The 21,790-nt window shown below is 38.8% G+C and overlaps 1 protein-coding gene across 1 annotated transcript in view; it reads right to left on the minus strand.

Annotated features, from left to right (window-relative positions):
- The window catches only part of LOC134669623 (uncharacterized), a 233,986-nt gene extending 215,743 nt beyond the window's left edge, over positions 1 to 18,243 (minus strand). Inside the window, exons 1-2 of the mRNA XM_063527279.1 lie at positions 17,424 to 18,243; positions 14,210 to 14,339 (exon numbers count right to left, since the gene is read on the minus strand). Of these exons, the coding sequence (XP_063383349.1) occupies positions 14,210 to 14,339; positions 17,424 to 17,818 (525 nt within the window). The 5' untranslated portion in view covers positions 17,819 to 18,243. The remainder of the gene's footprint in view (positions 1 to 14,209; positions 14,340 to 17,423) is intronic.
- Positions 18,244 to 21,790: the final 3,547 nt, after the last annotated feature.

Below are 21,790 nucleotides of genomic sequence, written 5' to 3' on the forward strand. Positions count from 1 at the left end.
CCTAACGGACAAAAGGACAAAATGAGTAAAACGCTATAAAGTAACTTGAACTGTTTATTAAGCAGTTCCAACAAAAAATGTGCAATAAAATCACTGATAAATGATAATAACTATGCCAAACTACATGGATAACCACTTCACGAGATAACTTACACTTTTAAAATTTTGTAAGGATGATTCTTTTTCACGACAACGACTACGAACGATGGTACAACCTGTTCTCCGTTTGACTTCGCTCCGACACGACATCAATATGTGCAATACTGGGTGGAGGGCCTTCTCAAAAATAACGAAGAATTTCACTGCTAATTCATCTGGCTGTACAACTGCGATCACAACCAGAATCACATTTGGTGCAAGCACAACCCACATTCGTAACTCTGATTTGACAATAAAGCTCGGTTTTCATTTACTGTTGTTTCGTGAAACCATATGTTTCATATTTCACGTGCATAATTGATTAGTTTACTAAATTAATATTATTAAGTATTTGTAAAGTTTGCTTTATTTTGATAAATTAGCAACTTGACGTAGATTGTCATGTATGTTGTAAGAGAGAATAGATTAAACAATCTAATGCATGGTTTAGGTCCCTGTGGAGGTTTATTACAATATTTATGATATTTTGAAAGGTGACGTACCCCGGCAGAAAACGGTTGTAGAGTTGGACCAAAAAAAGTCTGCAGCGGATTTGATAGCCCACGCAGAGCATATGTCATTTATACGTCATAATTTCATAGAAGTTTGACGTTTAAAATAACACTTGCACTGCTGGGGCTATTAAATTCGCTGCAGACTATTCTGGGTATGACTTTAAACAAACTGTTTTTACGTATGCTGTCTTTATTATGAATACTTTTTATTTAAACCATAAACATAATTAATATCAAATTTACAATAAAATGTAACCAAAAATTAAAACAACCTACAAAACTAACGCCTTAAAATGAAAATAAAAATTGAAATTAAAAACTAAACTAGATAGATAGGTACCGTCTTTATTATTTCTATGGCCTGAGTTACACTTGTAAGTTTAACTTACGTAAGTAGGGACAAAGCTATTTGTTAGAATGAGATAACGATATTCATCTCTCATTCTGTAGTATAGCCGTGTCCCTACTTACGTAAGTAAAACTTACAAGTTTAACTCAGGCTTATGAACTGGCAATAATAGAAAGGGACACACTGATCCTGTTGTCGCTAGAGTCAGATCAATAATTTTCTGCAGCGGATTTGATAGCCCACGCAGTGCAAGTGTTATTTTAAACGTCAAACTTCTATGAAATTATGACGTATAAATGACACTTGCACTGCGTGGGCTGGGCTATTAAATCCGCTGCAGACTTTTTTTGGTACGACTCTATCTTTACCGTCTCGTTGCTCTTTACTTTGAACTAACTCTTTTGCATAACTTTTGTAAACTCGCTCACGCTTATGCCGGCTGTACACTTTCCGCGAGACACCTCGGGACAGGCCGAGAGCGAGTGTGTACAGACTGCTCTCGTCTTGTCTCGGTCTTCCTTGTCTCGTCTCGCCGTTCTCCGATTTTCATGTGGTCGGCTTTTTCCGGCCGAGTCAAAGGGTCTCGCTGCTCTCACGAGGGCAGCGAGCCAGGGCATGTACACCCTCATTGTTAAAACAGAAATTTGTGTAACTACCCGACCAAAACCTACGAACAAATTGGGGCAAGCCATCACGAATGCAAATTACGTATGTTAAATATTATTATCAATAATTACCCGGTGTGTTTCTGTAAAGACGTTTTGGTGATCAGCCGTTAAAATGTGGTCCAACGAGACTGAATTGCAGTTTACATAACCATTTCGACAAGCTACCAAAACTATTCAATAAAAATTTTGGAACTTTGGAAACTTTCTGAGGGCTAATAAGTAGAACTATCTAACACGTAGTCAAATGACGCAACGTACTTGTAAATGGAATGGTAATATCATTTTGGCCACGCGTAAGGGTGGTATTCGACCTGTCCAATGTGTATTTTGTCTCACATTTTGCTTAATGGCAGAGTGAGACAAAATGACAAAAAATTGGACAGATGGAATACCACCCTTAGCTACGCCTATTGCTTCATGTAAAAAATAATAAACAAAAACGTATAGTTACTGAGTTTATTAATCTTGAACAACTGTAACACAAGTACTTACATTTCACAACTAACAAATTAATAACAAACACTTTTCAGTTTCCATTCATAATCTTGGCCGATAAATTGCTTTTTCGATAATACGATGTATCATTAGGTATCCTTATTCTTTCAAATGACTCTGTTATGAATCAGGTAGGTACTTTTTCTCCTCTAATACGACTTCTGTGTCAGATCCATAGAATACACATAGTTCTGTTTTTTTTTTGGTACTGGTGGTTGTCGAAATTGCGGACTATTCTTTAGTATAACGCCATGCTGACTCGCATATCACCGCCTGCACGCTGGCGGAGGCTGCACCGCCGTCCCGGGCCCCGGACAGGCTCGTTGTCCCGCAAACGTGGCACTACGTTCAACGTTGACGATGACACTGTCAGTCTGCCTCCGATCAGGAAATCGTTTGCGGTGCAACAGCTTGGTTTGAACTTCTTCTGGCTCCACCGTTCAATCATGTAATTCCATCATAAACAAGATTGGATTACATAAATAATTGTTGTGCATTCGCTTGACAGTTGTCAATATTGACAAAGTTCAAAGCATTTTTCAAATAGGTAGGTAATGAAGTTAAGTGTTTTATGGAGGTTTTTATTATGAAAATAAATAATTTAAAAAAATATTTTATTTACCATTACATAGCAAAAAAAAAGTATTTCGAGTTTGTCAACAAAACATAACGTGTCATTGCATATTGAATGAGTTCTGACTTCCTAATAATAAGAGCTACTTTACTCTGTATTCATTTTTAAAATAACTTGTACTAAAAGGCGCGTACCAAGACGGCCCGGTACCATGACATCTTACGACAGTTAAGCGACCGTAACGCAATGTTAAAATCCATTGCGTGCTAAACTTGACTTTAAATTAAAATTTCTCCTAAATTAAGAATTTTGAACCATCGGGACCACTTGGTGGTAACTTTGGGTACTCCAAGGAATCTCCAGTTCGATTTTTTGCTCTTATTACAGGCCACACCCTGTATACATAGAAAACACCCATGACTCAGGAACAAATATTAGTGTTCATCACACAAATAAATGCCCTTACTGGGATTCGAACCCAGGACCATCGGCTCAGCAGGCAGGGTCACTACCCACTAGGCCAGACCGGTCGTCAAATATGTATTTTGTAAACTTAAAACTAAACACTATTTATACGACAAAACGCCTTTGAAGAGATATAATGAATAAATAAAAATATAAATTACGAGTACTTAACTTAATAAAAATATGCTCAATTTATTCACAACGGGAATACGACGTAGGAATGTTTCATGTGTCAAGAGTTTAGGTCACATTTTAAAATATGTCTTCACCACTCTACCGTGGTAATTTTATAACATTAAATATAGTATTATGGAAGCCAAAGCCTCAATTTATTGGACAACGAGAAGTTTTAAGCTCAAATAAAACACAATCAAATAACATTTTGTCAAACGAAATCCGATTACGAAAAGTAAGTTGAGAAATGTGTAGGATATACTAAAGAAAAAGGAATGGGGATGTGTTACTGTGCACTACAGACATACATTTAAAAAACTTCGCATGTTTCCATATTCAAGAGTATGTTGTCTTAGATTAAGACAAGTACCCGTATCACAATGTAAAAACAACCCACACATCCCCGTACCACAGTGTAACAGTGCAACTACGTCAAAGGCGTCGGCTTTGATGTTTGCGTAAATGCTGACACCGCACAAGAAGTAACTAGGTTTGTCACAGACTTTTACACACCAACACAAACATACAAAACATTTCAAATAAGACACGCTAGCTCTTTAAGTAGTACCGAGCTACGAGCTACTACCAATGGCGATTTATGCAGCTCGGGTGTGCGCGTTATTTTTAGGGCAGGCATCGTCACGACAGAAAGCGACCGACAACGTATGTCACGGGACGTTTAAGTGGTCTACACAGCTACACATATATGTCTGTCCCGTAACGGTATGTTCCCCTTTCTCGTCGGGATTTACAGAAACTTTACCAATATTGTTGGAACCAATTTACACGCACGGGATAAACAAATACAACTAAATTGGGGTTTCTTCAAATCCGATTGAATTAACAAACTTCATACCGATACAGACGTTGACAGGCGTGGCTCACTCCGCGATTTCGTCGCTTTGCAACAGGTATAGGTAGCTATAAGTACATCCGTTCCACACCAATTTTGGTGGCTAGCCATAAGCCGCGCGTGGCGCTGTCGCTTTCTTCTATAATTTTATTTTTATATATTTTATGAATTAAATACTGATCGTCAAATTTTATCTTCCTACAGACAATGTGATGAAAAATATCCTGTATAGTATTTTACTAACACTTCATACTTAGCTACCATATACATTGTATTATAGATGTAAGTCATATCACAGGAACAACAAAGTATCTCTCTTCCAGAGCCTCCCGCAGAATTTATATGAACCCGTTAATCTTTTCCCCAAAATATGCTTTGAAGCAAATTGCACCAGCCAAAACAACGAAGAATGCCGCATACTTTGTTAAATAATACGGCCAAAAACTGGTTCCTGACTTAGGTACCAAAACATCGTAAAACAACGAGATTTTTATCTGTTACCCAGACATAATAAATTATATTTCCTGACAACGCGTGGACATGCAAAGATTCGGACTCGTAAAGATGCCGAAATGAAAATGGATGACTTGATTACAGAGTAGTGATTCACGCACGTAGGCGTATGACATACGTTGTAATTCACACATGAGCACGAAAAATAATTTCCATAGCGAAAAATGAGGTACAGTCACCTGCAATATGTTACACAAACTAAGGCCGCAAAACTATCTGACACGATCTTATTTGTGGAGCCTTTAAAGCGTATCACATATTATTGCGGCCGTCGAAGAGTAACATATTATTGCAGGTAGTGGCGGCGGCGCGTCGAACATGCCTGTTAGGTTAAGCCGGAGCTACATATTTTGACATATTTTTTATCGATATCTGTTAGGTATAGTAGGTAAGGCGCTCAACACCCCCTTAAATTGGATAAGCCGATATGAATATATTTCTATGAACGCCCCGCCACTGGTAAGTCTATAACTTATAGTTAAATGAACCACCAAAAGGTACCAGGAAACGACGTCAAGTTGATATTTTAGTAAAAGTGTCTCTCTAAAGAGTATAGGCATAGACCTAGGTATAGACCCAGGGAGTTAATCACAGAAAACCTTTTTTTAAATTACAAGCTTATTATTATTTCATCATCATCATCATTTCAGCCTATATACGTCCCACTGCTGAGCACAGGCCTCCTCTCATGCGCGAGAGGGCTTGGGCTATAGTCCCCACGCTAGCCCAATGCGGATTGGGGACTTCACATACACCTTTGAATTTCTTCGCAGATGTATGCAGGTTTTCTCACGATGTTTTCCTTCACCGAAAAGCTAGTGGTAAATATCAAACGATATTTCGTACATAAGTTCCGAAAAACTCATTGGTACGAGCCAGGATTTGAACCCGCGACCCCCGGATTGAAAGTCAGACGTCATATCCACTCGGCCACCACTGCTTCATTATTATTTAACATGTCATATTGTGACTAAGCGCATTGCGGATTGCTGCACTCGGTCCATGTATCTCGTTGGCTTATTTACAGCGCAGAGGTCAAGGATTTATAGAAACCGCTCTTCATCCCCGTTTGAGCTATTTATTGGGGATTGTCCATAACTTATTTCAAGTTAACATTTTAAACTAATATGTATTTGATCGTGTTCTTAAAATATTAAATGGAGTGTATTTAAAATATTGAGGTGACTTTCTTAGAGATTTAGTTGTAGTTTTTAGTAGTTTTTTAATTTGTAAACATAACTAAATGTACTAAACATAACTAAATGAACTAGAATCAATGGTTGCATTTAAAGGCCCACAATCAGACGCTTAGCGCAGAAGAAACTTTAAAATTTTCTGTAAAAAATATCAAATTGTATAAAACTACGCATGTCTGATTTGTGAGATTAAACTATGCAATTTTGCATCCACCCTCGCTAAATTGTGCGCCTATCATCATGCTTAAAATGTAATTAAAACTCGAAATATCCCTAACCGCTATACAGCTTCATAATTTCACTACCTGTCTAGGCATTGCGATACGCCCTGGGAGCTGCAGTATTGCCGAGCGTACGCGATCAGTCGAATTATACCATCCAGTATAATTGTGACTTTGAAAACTATAAGAGCAACTCGTTATAGGAGACCTTACTTATGCTGGTTCGCGTGCCGAAGGCTTGCTTATGAAAATACAGAGCAGGGTCACGCTATCACAAAAGATCGTACGGAGCTAAGAATCTGAATGACACATACGCTATTTTGACAGATTGTTAGAAGCAATGTCATCACAGCGATTAATTAGTGGAAAATGAACATCGCACCGTTCGACATTTTCAATTACAGCTCGTATCCGAAACCCAACGAGATTACACAATGGCCGAAGGGAATAGTCGAACCGATTTAATGCGCGAGTGTAATCGAGTTTCAGACTTCATGCTTCAAATATTTTCACTAATGGATGACGCTTTTGGACGAATGTATTTTTGTTGATTTTGAAAGCGTCACTTGCAAATAAATTTACATGATTTTCATTAACATTTTTTTATTTCACGTATTTCTAACTGTTATATCGACGCCATCCAAAGCAGGCAGTTTTTACTTGCCGGACGAGACAAAGTGTACTTATCTTACGAAATAAAGAATTTTGAATTTTAGAAATACCTAATTTGGAATAAACTACGCGATATTTTGGCTAAACGCTGTTCATCCGAGCACCTATTAAACAGTCCACTATTTGGCCTAGTTTCTTTATACTATTTCTAATATACAGTCATGATATTAATTAAGTGATCAGCTCTTTATGCTGTCGTCATCAAGTCATCAAACAGTACATAGTTTTACAAAAGTATCGTTAATTTAAGATCCAGTTGTTGATAGACTTCATCGTTTTCTTAGCGTGCACATGAGTATTAGGTATTGTTTGAAAAATCTCTCCAAATACAAAGTTCTCCGTGTAAACACATGTTAACACGAAACTTCTAGTAAAGTTAACAACAAAAGGAAATATTTTTCGAAGGCAGCCCTTGATATAAATGTGTAAAGTTTTCTCATAAGGTAAGTGGGCATTTTTAAGCCCGGAGCGTTTAAGTTTCCCAGACTTTTCCTTTCAGACGTCGATTACGGCCTGGAGTTTACGTACCTACACCAATTTATGCATATTTAGACATTGTTAGTAAGAGAAAACAGGCAAAATGTGGCTAAATTTAAAAGAGTAAATAAGTTTGCAAGCTTGTGTATTTAATAATTCGGTTTGTTCTTTCAAAAGAAATCAGCCTGCGGGTAATCTTCTAAGTGCCAATTACATACGTCTCGTAATTAATCTCGTAATAATTTTCCGGCTAAATAAATGATTATGGCTAAAAACCACGAAAATTAAATAATACAGATTATGGATATCAATTGCACGAAATTTGCTATGTTTGTCCGTAATTAATACAATGCACATGCTCATCCTTGTCTTGAAAAAGCATGAATTTTGATCGAAAATTATATGACAACTGACTGACTGACTGTATTGTAATCGTATGTCAGTAAAACTAAACATCACAATCTGCGAAGCCGATGGTCCTGGGTTCGCATCCCAGTAAGGGCATTTATTTGTATGATGATACACATACTTGTTCCTGAGTCATGGGTGTTTTCTATGTATTTAAGTATTTGTATATTATATAAATCGTTGCCTGAGTATACCCTCAACACAAGCCTTCTTGAGCTTACTGTGGAACTTAGTCAATCTGTGTAAGAATGTCCTATAATATTTATTTATTTATTTATCACACACACGTCCACAAACACCTTCACCACTGTGAATTTCATCGAAAAGCCCTCCTTAGGACACAGACTTTCATAAAAGTGCGGGACTGCGGGAGCATCTGGCGCGCGCATTAGTATGTTGATGAGGCAATCGCGATCGCGGGATAACGTGATTTATGGAACAGGGCTGCGCAAATGACACGATAAATCATTGTTTTATGAAAGGTGATGGTGAAGAATATACTGATTAAGTTGTAGGTGTTGGTGGTTTCTTTTGCGGGTTTGTTTTGGTAGTTGACGATCAATAAATAGTTGACACTACGCTTTTCTTATACCACAGGCATAGAATAAATAATAGTACTAGGTACAGAAGACTCACTAACAAAACGCGTTTGTTACGATCAGGACAGATATGGCCGCTAGGTGGCGACAGTGCCACGCGCGGCTTAAGGCTAGCCACAAAAATAGGTGTGGAACGTGGAACGGATGTACGTTTAGCTACTTGTAGCAAAGCGACGAAATCGCGGAGTGAGCCGCGCCTGCCACAGCAAACAACGACTACTGCCTTGGGTGTTTACATGCTAGTTGCCCACAGTTAGCGAAATGAAACCCTAGACACAACAAACAGTAGCTCAAAATCTTTCAAATAATCCTTAAATAGTGTCCGTTGACAAAAGTTGAAGATTTCTTACGACCTTAATTTCACTAACTTTGATGATGATGGCTTGAATATGAATGTGTTCTATTTTGTTTTTTAACATGTTTACCTACCTACGTATTTTTGGCAATCATGATGGTTATGAAGCCACAGGCAGACAAATGTTAAAGTTGTAATCCTTTTTCTAAATTAAGGTTTTATAGATTACATAATGAGGTAGTACCTACATTGAATCCAGCCGAATAATATCAAGCGAAATAAAGAAATTTCTATAGGTAAGCGAAAATGTCCAGAGGAAGACAAAAAGTGATCGCAGCCCTGATTATAGCAGTCACTGACAGACAAATGCATCAAATTTTTCTCCCATTTTCCTTCGATAGGTGGTCGGGGGACGGCGGTGACCACGTCAGTGTAATTGATAGGACAGATGATATTAATGTCCCACCCTTGTACAACGTGTGCACACAATTTATGTTGCAATACCGCACCGCACGACCCCTAGCAGCTAATAAATTTTAACAAAATGTTCCAAATATTCGATGTATTGAAAGGCCGTTCATGGCAGTAAGTATAAAATCTACAAAGATTATTTTATTTGTATCTTTACAGAAGTCGCTTCCCGTCAAAATACAGAACAAAGAGATCAGAGAACCTCCAAAAGCATTTCAACGCCATCTGTTTTATAGCGACGAAAACAACAAGCAGTTTTGAATTAAGCGCCACCTGTGTAAGATTTAGAGAACTGCTTCAAAAGTTGCCGCTATTTCGAGTTTATTAGTTAGGTCCTTCAATACTAGATGGCGCTATATCATAAATTTTGTAGTGAACTAAAAATCAAATAATATAAAATACAAAATAAGATTAATAGATTTTATAACGTAATATTAAATCGAGCTTAGACTATTCAAATGAAGAAAAAGTGGACGATTTTTAGTCAATTTAGCGTTTTGTGTTAGATTGGACACTTGTTCGCGGCATGGCTTTTGTTGTCAAAACAAATATGAATCATAATAAGTAACAACATACCTAATTATGAAAATATAATTTTAATTTAGAAACCTGCTAAAAAACGGCAAGTAAAGCAAGGCAATTTTAGCAGGATCTCCAGATCACCACTTATCACCACCAATGACTTTTATTGTCTGTACAAACAAAGTGACACTGACTGTTTTTAACCGACTTCCAAATCCCAAAGGAGGAGGTTATCAATTCGGTTGTATGTTTATTTTTTTTTTTTTTTTTATTTTTTTTTTATGTTTGTTACTCCATATCTCCGTCATTACTAGACCGATTTTGAAAATTATTTTTTTGATTGTATGTATATGCATACAGATTGGTCCCGTTTTTGTCAAAATCCAGTTCTGATGATGGGATCCATGAGGAATCGACGGAACTCCTCAAATCTTGAAGGCATACATATGGTGATTTTTGTGTTTTTATCAACAAATCAAGCATATACATTCAAAAACGTGACATTTGATGAAGTGGAACTGCTGATGATGATCAGAACGGAACTCTTCAACGACGCATAGTTCACCTTTGGCGATTTGTCCTCTTCGTTATGTTTGTTAAGCAAGTTAAGTTTTTAAGCCACTATTTTGTCAAGCTTGAGTTCTGATGATGGGATCCATGAGAAATCGAGGGAACTCCTCAAATTTTAAAGGCATGCGGCATGCGTCATCAGAAAATCAAGCATTTTCATTAAAAACTGTCGCATTTGATGAAGTGGAACTGCTGATGATGATCAGAACGGAACTCTTCAACGACGCATAGTTCACGTTTGGCGATTTGTCCTCTTCGTTATGTTTGTTAAGCAAGTTTAGTTTTTAAGCCACATTTCTGTCAAGCTCGAGTTCTCAGGATGGGATCCATAAGGAATCGAGGGAACTCCTCAAATCTTAAAGGCATACGTATAGAATTTTTTGTATTTTCATCATAAAATCAAGCATTTACATTAAAAACTGTCGCATTTGATGAAGTGGAACTGCTGATGATGATCAGAACAGAACTCTTCAACGACGCATAATACATGTTTGGTGATTTCGAATTTCGATTTTGACTTGGACTGGGACCCGGACTCATACCCGGATCCGGTTCGGACCCGGACTCGGACTCGGACTCGGACCCGGACTCGGACCCGGACTCGGATCCGGACTCGGATCCGGACTCGGACCCGGACTCGGACCGGGACTCGGACCCGGACTCTGACTCAGAGACCCGGACCTTGACCCGGAAAACCACTATGATACCTAAACTAAATAAACCACTATGATTACCTATCATAAAATGTGGGTATGATGATGCCAAACCCCTCCCGCTCAAACTCCCGTACACCGCACCGCATGCGCCGTTAAGTGGGTTAGGTTAGGTTTGAACTGCGATCCTCACAGAACCGAACAAAAGTGGGTTAGGTTTGGTTAGAACTGCGAGTCTTACAGAAACGAAATGCTACTAGAAAAGTGGGTTTGATTAGGTCCGAACTGCGATCCTCACAGAACCGAACTGCTATCAGAGAAGTGGGTTAGGTTAGGCTAGAACTACGACCCTTACGGAAACGAAATGCTACTAGAAAGTACTGGTTTTACCTCCTTTTCTACATAGTGCACCATCTACCATAATCTTTCACCGGGCCCCATAGAAGTCGGTTTTTTTTTCTTAAAAATTATTAATTCTTTATTTTGTTGAGCCCCTAGTTGTCCAGATCTCAAATACCTAAGAAGGAGGTCGGTATCGAGACCCAACCCAAATTATAAAATAGAAATGTTACTTGCTCGGAATCATTAGTGTCTGTGCGGACTGTGCGGAAAGAAAGAGTCGTAGAATGTATTGGGCCCCATAGGTAGGTACATTCCACGACTCTTCTCTTTCCGCACAGACTCTATCAACATTGCATTTCCGAAAATATCTTATCATCATCAGACTAGCCTTAAGTCTTTAGGTTCAGGAGACAATTGTGGCATTTATGTATATTGTAGGTACCATAAAGGCAGAGATGTGACTTATTTGAAATACTTGTATTTAAAATGCAAATACAAAATGCAAAATACCTATTTTGTATTTTGTATTTAAATACCTTTTGAAGAAAACTATTTTGTATTTTATTTGAAATAGTTTTTGGGACCTATTTTCTATTTTCTATTTTCAAAATACAAAATACTTTATAGTAGGTAGGTAATGTAGGTAGGAGTTACAATCTCTTCTGATGTTACAATCCTGGCAACTCTCTCATTCTTTTAACATGGAACTGTTGAATCTGTTTAGTAACGTCGCACATGACCACAAGCGTAGCGAGTGGTTAAAAAAGTGTAATCTTGAGTGTTGGGAGGGTTTCAAGGCACGAGAGGAGAACAAACTTTTCTGCCCTGGTGAAACACAATCGAGACGTTTTCATCACACTAACGAGAGGCATTATACTAGCTGTGAAACATTACAAAGTAATGCTTTTAAAAGTTGGCCGATAAAAACCATCATTCATACCTACATCCTACCGGTTAATATGAGCAAACAACTAGAAATTTGCACTTTAGATAGAGGATTGACTTCAAAGAATAAAGAGAGTCTTTTCAACTCGGAAATTCCGAGTAATACTTTTTAATTCAGACTAGGTATCCACTACTCAGAATACCTTTTATTGAAAAGTATTTGTATTTTAAAAAAGTATTTAAAAAATACCTATTTCGTATTTTGTATTTAAATACAAATTCAAAAACTATTTTGTATTTTGCATTTGAAATAGTATTATCAAGGAAGTATTTGTATTTTGTATTTAAATACTTTTTATAAAGTATTTTTCGCATCTCTGCATAAAGGTGTAGTTGCTAAGAGCAGAACTTACTTCTATAGTACTGAACGTAGGAAAATAACGCCATTACTTACTTACCTACTGGATACAGGTAGGTACATGTAAAAATACATAAGTGCAAGTACTAATGACCTAACCATCAGCCTGCTAGGTACCTAGATCAACTCAATAATCGCGAAAACTCGACGATATTGTGCCCGTTCAATATACGGCTTCCCATTCAGGGCTCGCCTTTCGCCGAGCTCTAAAGGGTCTTTGTGAAGAAGATGGCTCATCTAGATAAGAGGTTAACGCTTTCACGGCGCGAATGTTGGCGTATCCTTAAAGTCCCGGCCTTGTTGTTACAGGCATTAGCGAACTCAGGAGGCTCAAAAATTTCGAGAGACCAAAGTAACCTGACCTCGAGTTCCGTAACAACCATGCGTTATCTAAGAACGCACTTAGACTGGTTTTAAACCCTCATGCATGGTAAGCGACCGGAATCACACTCTCATGCAGCTATGGACCCGACTATGAGCCTCAATTTCATAAGGATGTCACTATAAAGAGAATTTATTTCGACGTAAACATGGTATGTGGAATTTTATAAGGTTTTCCTGCGATATCGACGGTTTTGAAATTTTCACGAATGGGTTTCGAATATGGTGCTGTTGTTAACTCATATTTTTATGTCGTAATCGCAACTTCAATGTGTTAAAGCAGAGGTTTCAGCAATTGTTACTGGTATCTATTTGTCTAGATTCAACAATGTATGCAAAGTACGCAATGTATTTATCAAAGTACCTCTCTCTACAATGGCTACACAACCCCATTGTAAAGAGATGTAAGATGGACTGATGAACTCTTTATTTTTATAACTACAAATGATAAAAATATGAAATGAAGTTAAGACCGTTCCTTGGATTTTTTTCTCGTTTAACCCTTATTAACGATAGAAAACTGACATAATGACTGGCAGATGTCTACATTGTCTACACAAACCTGAGAAGAGAACTCATGCCGGCTGCTCGCGCGAGAACCGCTCAAACTTGAAGCTGTTGGAGCGGTAAAGCTAACGCTACGTCTTACGTAGGCGAACAACGCGCGAACGCGGCGCGGCGCGGCGCGGCGAAAGCGGCCGCCGCCGCGCCGCGCCGCGCCGCGCCGCGCCGCGCCGCCTGACATTCGCGTGCAAATCGCGCCGCACCGCGTTCGCAACGAGATCGCTTACGTAGGACACTTCTATGGGCATCAAAGGATTGATTTCGCCGCGCCGCGCCGCGCCGCGTTCGCGCGTTGTTCGCCTACGTAAGACGTAGCGTAATTTGCCGCTGCGGAGGCGGCAACTGAGGCAGAGCAGCCATGTAATCGAAATATGTCTACACACTGACCTGAGTCGCGAACTCATCCGTCGGCTGCTCGTGCGAGAACCGCTCAAACTTGAAGCTGTTGGAGCGGTAGAGCTAATTTGCCGCTGCGGAGGCGGCAGCTACGGTAGAGCCGCCGTGTGAATCGTGTGATCGTAGTATGTCTACACACTGACCTGAGACGCGAACTCATCCGCTGGCTGCTCGCGCGAGAACCGCTCAAACTTGAAGCTGTTGGAGCGGTAGAGCTAATTTGCCGCTGCGGAGACGGCGCGTCAATCGAAGTATGTCTACACACTGACCTGAGAAGCGAACTCATCCGCTGGCTGCTCGCGCGAGAACCGCTCAAACTTGAAGCTGTTGGAGCGGTAGTGCTAATTTGCCGCTGCGGAGACGGCGCGTCAATCGAAGTATGTCTACACACTGACCTGAGAAGCGAACTCATCCGCTGGCTGCTCGCGCGAGAACCGCTCAAACTTGAAGCTGTTGGAGCGGTAGAGCTCGTTGTCGTCGCGGGAGCGGCGGCCGCGGCAGAACCGCCGGGTGATCGATGTGTGTCTGTAATAAGGTGGTTAGCAATTAATAGAAATATTCTGACGATGGGGTTGAGCTTAAATTTGGCAGTTTTACTGTGTCGTTAAAACGGGGTTCAAAACTTCCTATGTGGGAGTGCTACGTCATTCTTACACGAATTAACCTAGTTAGGGTCACACTAAGCTCAATAAGGCTTGTGTTCATTTCAGATTCGTCAGATCCATCATAATTATGCCGAGACCAAAATATTCAGTAGCACTAAGTATAGTGGCAGTAGGTTGGCAGCGCGGTAAAATTTCCAAAATCCCTGGTGCTGAAAGAGGCCCCAATTTGACCAAGAGACCATACAGACAATGGGTAAAAAAAACAAAAAAAAACAAAAAAATCTCGTTACAATAAAAATGCTGGTCTGCAAAGTAGGTAAAGTCGCCATCAGATATATCGGAGCGGCCGAAGTGCTCAAAAATATCTGAACACTTATTCTAACGCCTTGACAATAGAGGCGTGTTCGGATATTTGTGAGCACCTTGGCCGCTCCGATATATCTGATGGCGTCTGTACACAAAATACTGCTGGTGCGATCCATGAACATAGAGAATCATTAGCAAATGAACACCGACACTCAAAATTCAAAGGTTTATTTACTTTATTTGCAGGACTTGCAGGAGTGGAATAGGTATAATTATGTTACGATTCGTTATCCGGGTTATCCTTTTGTGTAACGTTCCCGGTGAAAAAATATAAAAGCGAATGGATTTCGTGCAGAGGCAGTTCTTTTAGCTATTTCAGAGATGCACCGAAAATTTGGTTATTCGGTACCTTTCGCCATATATATTTTGTATAGGTAGGTAGGTATTTTTTTATGTTCATTCGTTTTATATTCGTTTGTGAAAATTTGCAGCAAAATGGTATTGAAAATCTTCATCAGTACGGCCAGTATGGTATAAGTTCTAATCTCTAATACTTTGCAAAGAGTTGTTACCTAAATATTAAGTATGTGAACGCACCAAGTTCATAATTTGTTGTCATACGGCGTGATTCGAGGTCACATTAATTGTTAGCTGAATACCTGTAGTCTGTTCTAGGATAATTTTCCTAAGAAAAATCTCATTACCGCGGTCACAGATTAATAAATATTAGGATTTTACTGCACGGAACAACTCCATCTAGCGTGATAGGATAGCGTAGCCGGTAGCGGTCATTGCGACAGCGTGCGACTTTAATTCCGGAGGTTGCGGGTTCAAACCCCGGCTCGTACATAATAATGAGTATTTCGGAACTTAATGTTCTTCGATATTTCATTTGATATTTGCCAGTCGCTTTCGGTGAAGGAAACCATCGTGAGGAATTCGGGCTAATCCCAATAAGGCCTAGTTTTCCCTCTTGGTTGGTAGGTCAAATGACAGTCCCTTTCGTAAAAACTAGTGCCTACGCCAATTCTTGGAAATAGTTGCCGAACGGCCCCAGGCTCTCATGAGCCGTAGCAAAAAGCTGGGACCACTCTACGGACGATGATGATGAAAGTATATAACATGTTGAATTTTCCAGATTTATAAATGATGCAAGGTTTGCACTTGCAGACCAAGTATTTTACTTTGTTTTGAAATTTGATTTGAATACTCTACAGCAGCCATTCTCAAAGTGTGGTCCGCGGAACCCTAAGGTTCTGCAAAGCCTCTGTTGGGGTTCCGCGAAAATATACTTGTAATAATAAGAAAAAAAACAGCTCTTCTATATGTATATCTCGTCCACAGTGATGAACGAAAATTTTTAATTTGGGGTTCCGTCAAATATTTCGCTTGCCAAAAGGGTTCCGTCACCAAAAAAGTTTGAGAACCGCTGCTCTACAGGAATGTCGTTAAAAATAAATCTCCGGGTGTAAGTAAGTCCTGAGGCCCGTTTCTCAATAGCTTGTAACGTATTGTACTAACGCGGATATTATAACTTTATGACAGCTTTTGTTAGAAAGGGACCTCATTTTTTTTTTTTTTTTTCATATTTATTTATTGCAACCATGGTATTTCTATAGATATTACAATGTCTGGGTAGTTCCACATGGACCCTGTGAGGGCATAGCAATATTACATGCTTAGGATCTAATCTTAAATCTATGTGTATAATATGAAAGTAAGTCAAGTTTTTTATATGAAAGTCGAATTGAATCAGTTAATTAACCTCCACTTGTATTATAAGTTACACGGTTTTGAGAAACTGGCCCCTGTAGGCCTATAACAGTAGGTTGCAAACAAAAGACACTTTTACTCTTCAAAAAAGAACACCGCCTGCCCATGTCTAGGCATTTCATTCGCGTTCATTGAACCGCACAGAAAAGAGACCTCGCAAAACGCTGAATTAAACATGAAACACTAGAAGTGGGCACTAGTCTCCGTTCCTGCTCATGTAATATGTATATTTAGTTATTAAAGTCCGTAGATCGAGCGAGAAATACGGTCCTACGTGTCGTCGGTATAGCAGTAAACCTAGTTTATATCCTTGTATGGATAACGCCGGAATAAAGTTATAGGATTCTCTTTATTTAGGCGTATCTATCCTGGATCACTCTGATCTTACGGCTTTTAAATTACCTGGTGCACTTTTTGTGGTAGTTTTAATATAAGGCTGGCCGATCTTCCACAATGGCTAGAAGTTTTTCTAACAAACTTTGCTTTATACTGTCCCTTAGTTGATGGGACAGAAAAGCAACGAGTGATAGTTGGTCCACCCATAAAGTCCCATAACCCAGTTGATCGTTCATCATTTAAATTATCTTAATGTAACGACATTAACGCGGGTATTTTTATTATCACTAGGTATATCTATTTCTATTCTAATTCGGTTCAGCGCCTTCAGCAAGCGTGAAGAGGCAACAGAGTTACTTTTGCATTTATTGTAGCACCTAGTTTTTCTTTCATCACAGCCTAACAATTGGATTGTTTTAAAGTTTGATAGCCAAGACTCTTCAAGATCTTCAAACCATCAGTTTAAGGCTAGGTATAAGTACCACACTCAAAGTGATGGCATTCTTGGATAGAGTCTAGTCAACAACGCAACGCAATAAAGTCAACATATTAGGACAAAATAGATGTAGGCTATCACCACGTTACCCACCTCGAGTCACTAGAATGCAATGGCCATTGAATACCAAAGATCTTCAGCCGAGCCGGAGGCCGTCGCTTCTGCTCCGTGCGTGTCTCGCGTGTCTCCTCCACCGGCGGCGTATGGTGCCTGCTGCCCGATGATGCCCTGGTACCACTTCTGCGGCGCCGCCTACGCCTTCTCTCCACAAGAATAAAATTATCCCCGTTCCTTATAATGTAAGAAGAGCGCAGCGTCGACTTCTCCTCACCCTGTCTTTGTCTTATCAAATCAGCTGTTCTCAACGTATGTATGTTCTGATACTCGGCCTCAGGTGGAGCGGATGACGTCACTTCCTGGCTCGTTCCGCTTCCATCCCTCTTTTTGCGGGAGGAATGGAGACCAACTCGACGCCAAACCTTTTCCATGAATCCGTATTTCCGGTCATCCCATTATGCTTAAGTCGCCGGAGTGCCCGCTCAATGACACTATCACAACACCCACATTATCACATCTAGATATCACACATAGTCCGAATGGTTCGTTACATAGTTTTATCGTACCTATACTAGAAATAACCGCAAATATCCGCACTAGCTGTGAATGAAAGAAAGTTTATGCAATTTTTATCACTGCTATCAAAAGCTCATCCGGATAGGCGTATCATAGTCACTACACCGAACGCGACTGCATAGAAACGTGTAAATGTAGTTCGTTTAAAAGGGATGCCAACATTTATGAATAATCCCTTTTATTAAGACGTACTGGGTTACTGGAATGAGGGGAAAGAATAACGTGTTTTTTGACATCACACTTGCTGAGGTCCCGGCCCTAAAGTCAGGGTGCGGGCGCCGCTATACGCATGCGCGCTCCCCCTCGTCAGGCCGAAAATTCAAAATGGCGAACCTCCGACCCCCTTCTTGTTATTGAATATCTAATTTTATCCGTGCATTCATTGTTAAGCCCAGCATCATAATGCATGCACGGCCTACATTCGGTAGATTATATTTAGTCGCAATTAATACAAATAAAATGGCTGACCCAAAGTTTACCCGTGGTCCGCACGCTTAATAATGTTCCTTGCTAAGTGCCGTATATCTTATCTATTCTTTCTTATGCACTTTTATAGTAATTTATTTCAATTGTTTGTCTAATATCATCAATTCCTCATTATGAAATCAATCGTCACATTTTTTTTAAAGTAATGCGCACTGTTGTGTGTCAGAACAAAAACAAGACCGAAGTGATCCCATAAGTGTTCCGTAAACAAAGTTTTGTACGGAACACTAAAAATAAAATACCGAACAATTAGAATAATTATATTTTTATTTTTTAACCCTGAAGATATTATTATTTCCGTTTATGTGACGTGAGTTCTACGCGGCCCAAGTCAAAGACAGACAGACAGACTGAGTCACGCCAAAAGGATTCCTTTTTAGGGTTCCGAAACAAAAATGACAAAAATGATTTACCAAAATTAGATTAACCTCATTTAATTAAACCCCTAGGTAACTGCAATCTACTCTAGGCTATAAATGTGACGTCCCACGAGTAAAGGTACCTTATGGCGGTTGGCGCTTACGCTATATTAACGCCGCAACAATATTATTGCGGCGCTATATGACGTAAGCGCCAGCCGCCATAAGGTAAGTACCTTTGTTCTTGATCAGCCATCACTTGGTTCTTGATTCAACTCGCCTACTCCTTCGACGAATTATTGCGATGATATATTTTTACGAGCATTGATTTGGATACACTTTGTAATATTTTGGTGTGATGCTGATGAAATGTTGTTTCATTTGACAGCAACGTGTGTTCACCGCTCGTGCCTTAAAACCTTCTCAACGCTCTAAATTCCACTTACTGAACCACTCGATGCGTTCGTGGTTCAATATTTTAGAATTAAGAATCTTTCGTTAGCTCGAGTTTCAATATCGGTACCCTAGATCACAGTCGCACTAATAAGCGGAAAATTTGATTGTTATAACAACTTTATGCCTAGGTGCACTGTGGATACTAATTATATATAACATTTTTTTTTTTTCGTTATTGTTACGATTGTGTACTAGGGTAGGTACGGTATTAGCACGAGGCTTTGCTCCCTTTATAACAAGTAACTTGTCCATCCATGATGTCTTGTCTTCTCAATCATACGTTAAACCGAAATATGCCCCCTAATTAAGTAATAAATCGCGATGAAATCGTAGCTTTTGCTTGCTTTTGCATTAGCAATTTTGATTTAGCGAGTATTATTGCAATTTGCAATGCGCGCCATCTTGTACGAAAGTGCTATACGAAACTATAAAGTTTGACAAAACAGACACTAGAGGACGCTATGAAACACATTAATTGTAATATTATAATTATTATACAACTAAAGTTTAATTGAGTTTAATATTGCTCTCATCTAAAGTTTGGTTAAATAATTATATGTGTTAGATAAGACCAATTAACTATTATTTTAACTATTTCTCCTACAGTCAGGATATTCTAGAATAGTCTAGTAAATTCATTGTCATTCCAAAGAGAGATTTGATCTACTCTGCTAACAGTTAGCTTGCAGTTTGTAAATACTTTTCCATTAATATTTGACTAAGACCAAAATATTCTTATTTTTATAATAATTAACCCTTTGACCGCCGTTGTCCGGTATAGAAGACAACGATAGAACGATACGCTGGCGCCGTCGTCTTGTATACAAGACACAAATTCAACCACTGAGTTAATGGGAAAATAATAACAATTGCAATTTCATTTACACTCGTGTTCATATTTAAGGTCTTTGTTTTTTCATTTATTTGCTTTTTAAGCCGCTATATAAATCCCTTCTTTTATAATAAGGCATTTAAAAAAATTGCTCCAATTTTCAACATTTTTCATGTTCCTCGTCGCCGTTGTCTTGTATAAAAGACAGCTAGGGATGGGAATGTTAACTCGATATGGGAATTTTTAAAGTAAATATTAAGTCAGAAATATGTTTTTATCTAAATATTTGAACACTTGTTAATCGCCAATTTTTTTCAACGAGTAGTAGGTATAACTACTTACGAGTACTAGAATACGTAGAACGAGTCAGATAGGCATAACTATATTTAAAGTTCAGGCAGCTTCTTTAGTTCTATAAACTAGAGTCAGACAAGTAAATTTGCCCTTGTAGATTGTGGACTATTTAATTGCAGAAGAGATAAATAAAAAAAATAATTGATGTTCTTTTATAGCTTAGTGGGAAGGGATACACCGCAGCGACCGCTTCGCACAAGAGTGGTACAGGGACATACCTGTTTATCAGACTTTAGTTTTTTGTTATAACATTGAAGTTAATGTGTAATTTTTTTATAACAAGTCGTTGAACGTTTTTTTGATAAGAGTTTACCTATATTAATGTAAACCAAACTGAAATTTAATTATAGATTCTAATTCCGGAATAATATCTTCACTCATTAAAAATTCAACCCACGTGTAATTTTCACTAAAACAGTTCCGGTATATTGACTTTATCGACACATGATGCGCAGCTTTAACGTTACGCCAATAAAGTTTACGTACCGACAAGCGCTTACGCCGTTGACCTAGAGACTATTATTACTTGATCCGCGCGGAAACAGTCCTTGTCGATCTGCACTGCGGGCAGTCCATGCGCGCCGTTGTCTTGTATAAAAGACTTCTCGTACAGCCTAGTGCGGCGATATCACGTCTTGAATCGACATTGTTTAGTGGTTGTTTTTTATGTTAAATCCCTATATTTTAAACATTTTCGGGTGTAAAACATATGTTTAATTTTGGCAATTTGGAATTAAATTAAAACAGGATAAGGACAAAGCTAAATTAAAAAGATTTTTACCATAAATTGTAAATATCGATATCACTATTTGCAATCCCTAAACTTTTTATTAGTTGTTTACTTAAAATTTGCTCTGGCGTGTGAGTGAGCGTCTTTGCGGACTAGGTCCGGCGGCCAAAAGGTTAACAAATATGTATGTAAAATTGTTTTGCTGTTCTTTTATTGTATTTCGTCATTATATTATGGTCTCCGAACGCACCCGACACCTAGCAATGAAAGTTGGGCACTAGTGCCTAACTTCAGGCTTATATTTTTTTTTAATTAATGTTTACTTTTGTGGCAATGACACAGCCCCTTTCTGCCACTGAAAATCTATTTTATTTCAAGCACTAATTTACATGGCTCATGATGAGGATAATGTCGTAGAAGCAGGGGGGGGGGGGGTCTACCGTAAACACCGAAGGCGTAATTCGAGTGACAGAAAGATGCTCTTCGGTGTTCGTGGTAGGCTCTCAATATTTTAAAATATTGTGCTCTTATATGGATACTCAAGCATTTAAAAAAAATCTTAAATCTAAAGAGAAATGTTATACAGGGACATATAAATATAACAAAAAAT

The sequence above is a fragment of the Cydia fagiglandana genome, chromosome 12 (genome assembly GCF_963556715.1).
Source record: "Cydia fagiglandana chromosome 12, ilCydFagi1.1, whole genome shotgun sequence".
NCBI lineage: Eukaryota > Metazoa > Arthropoda > Insecta > Lepidoptera > Tortricidae > Cydia > Cydia fagiglandana.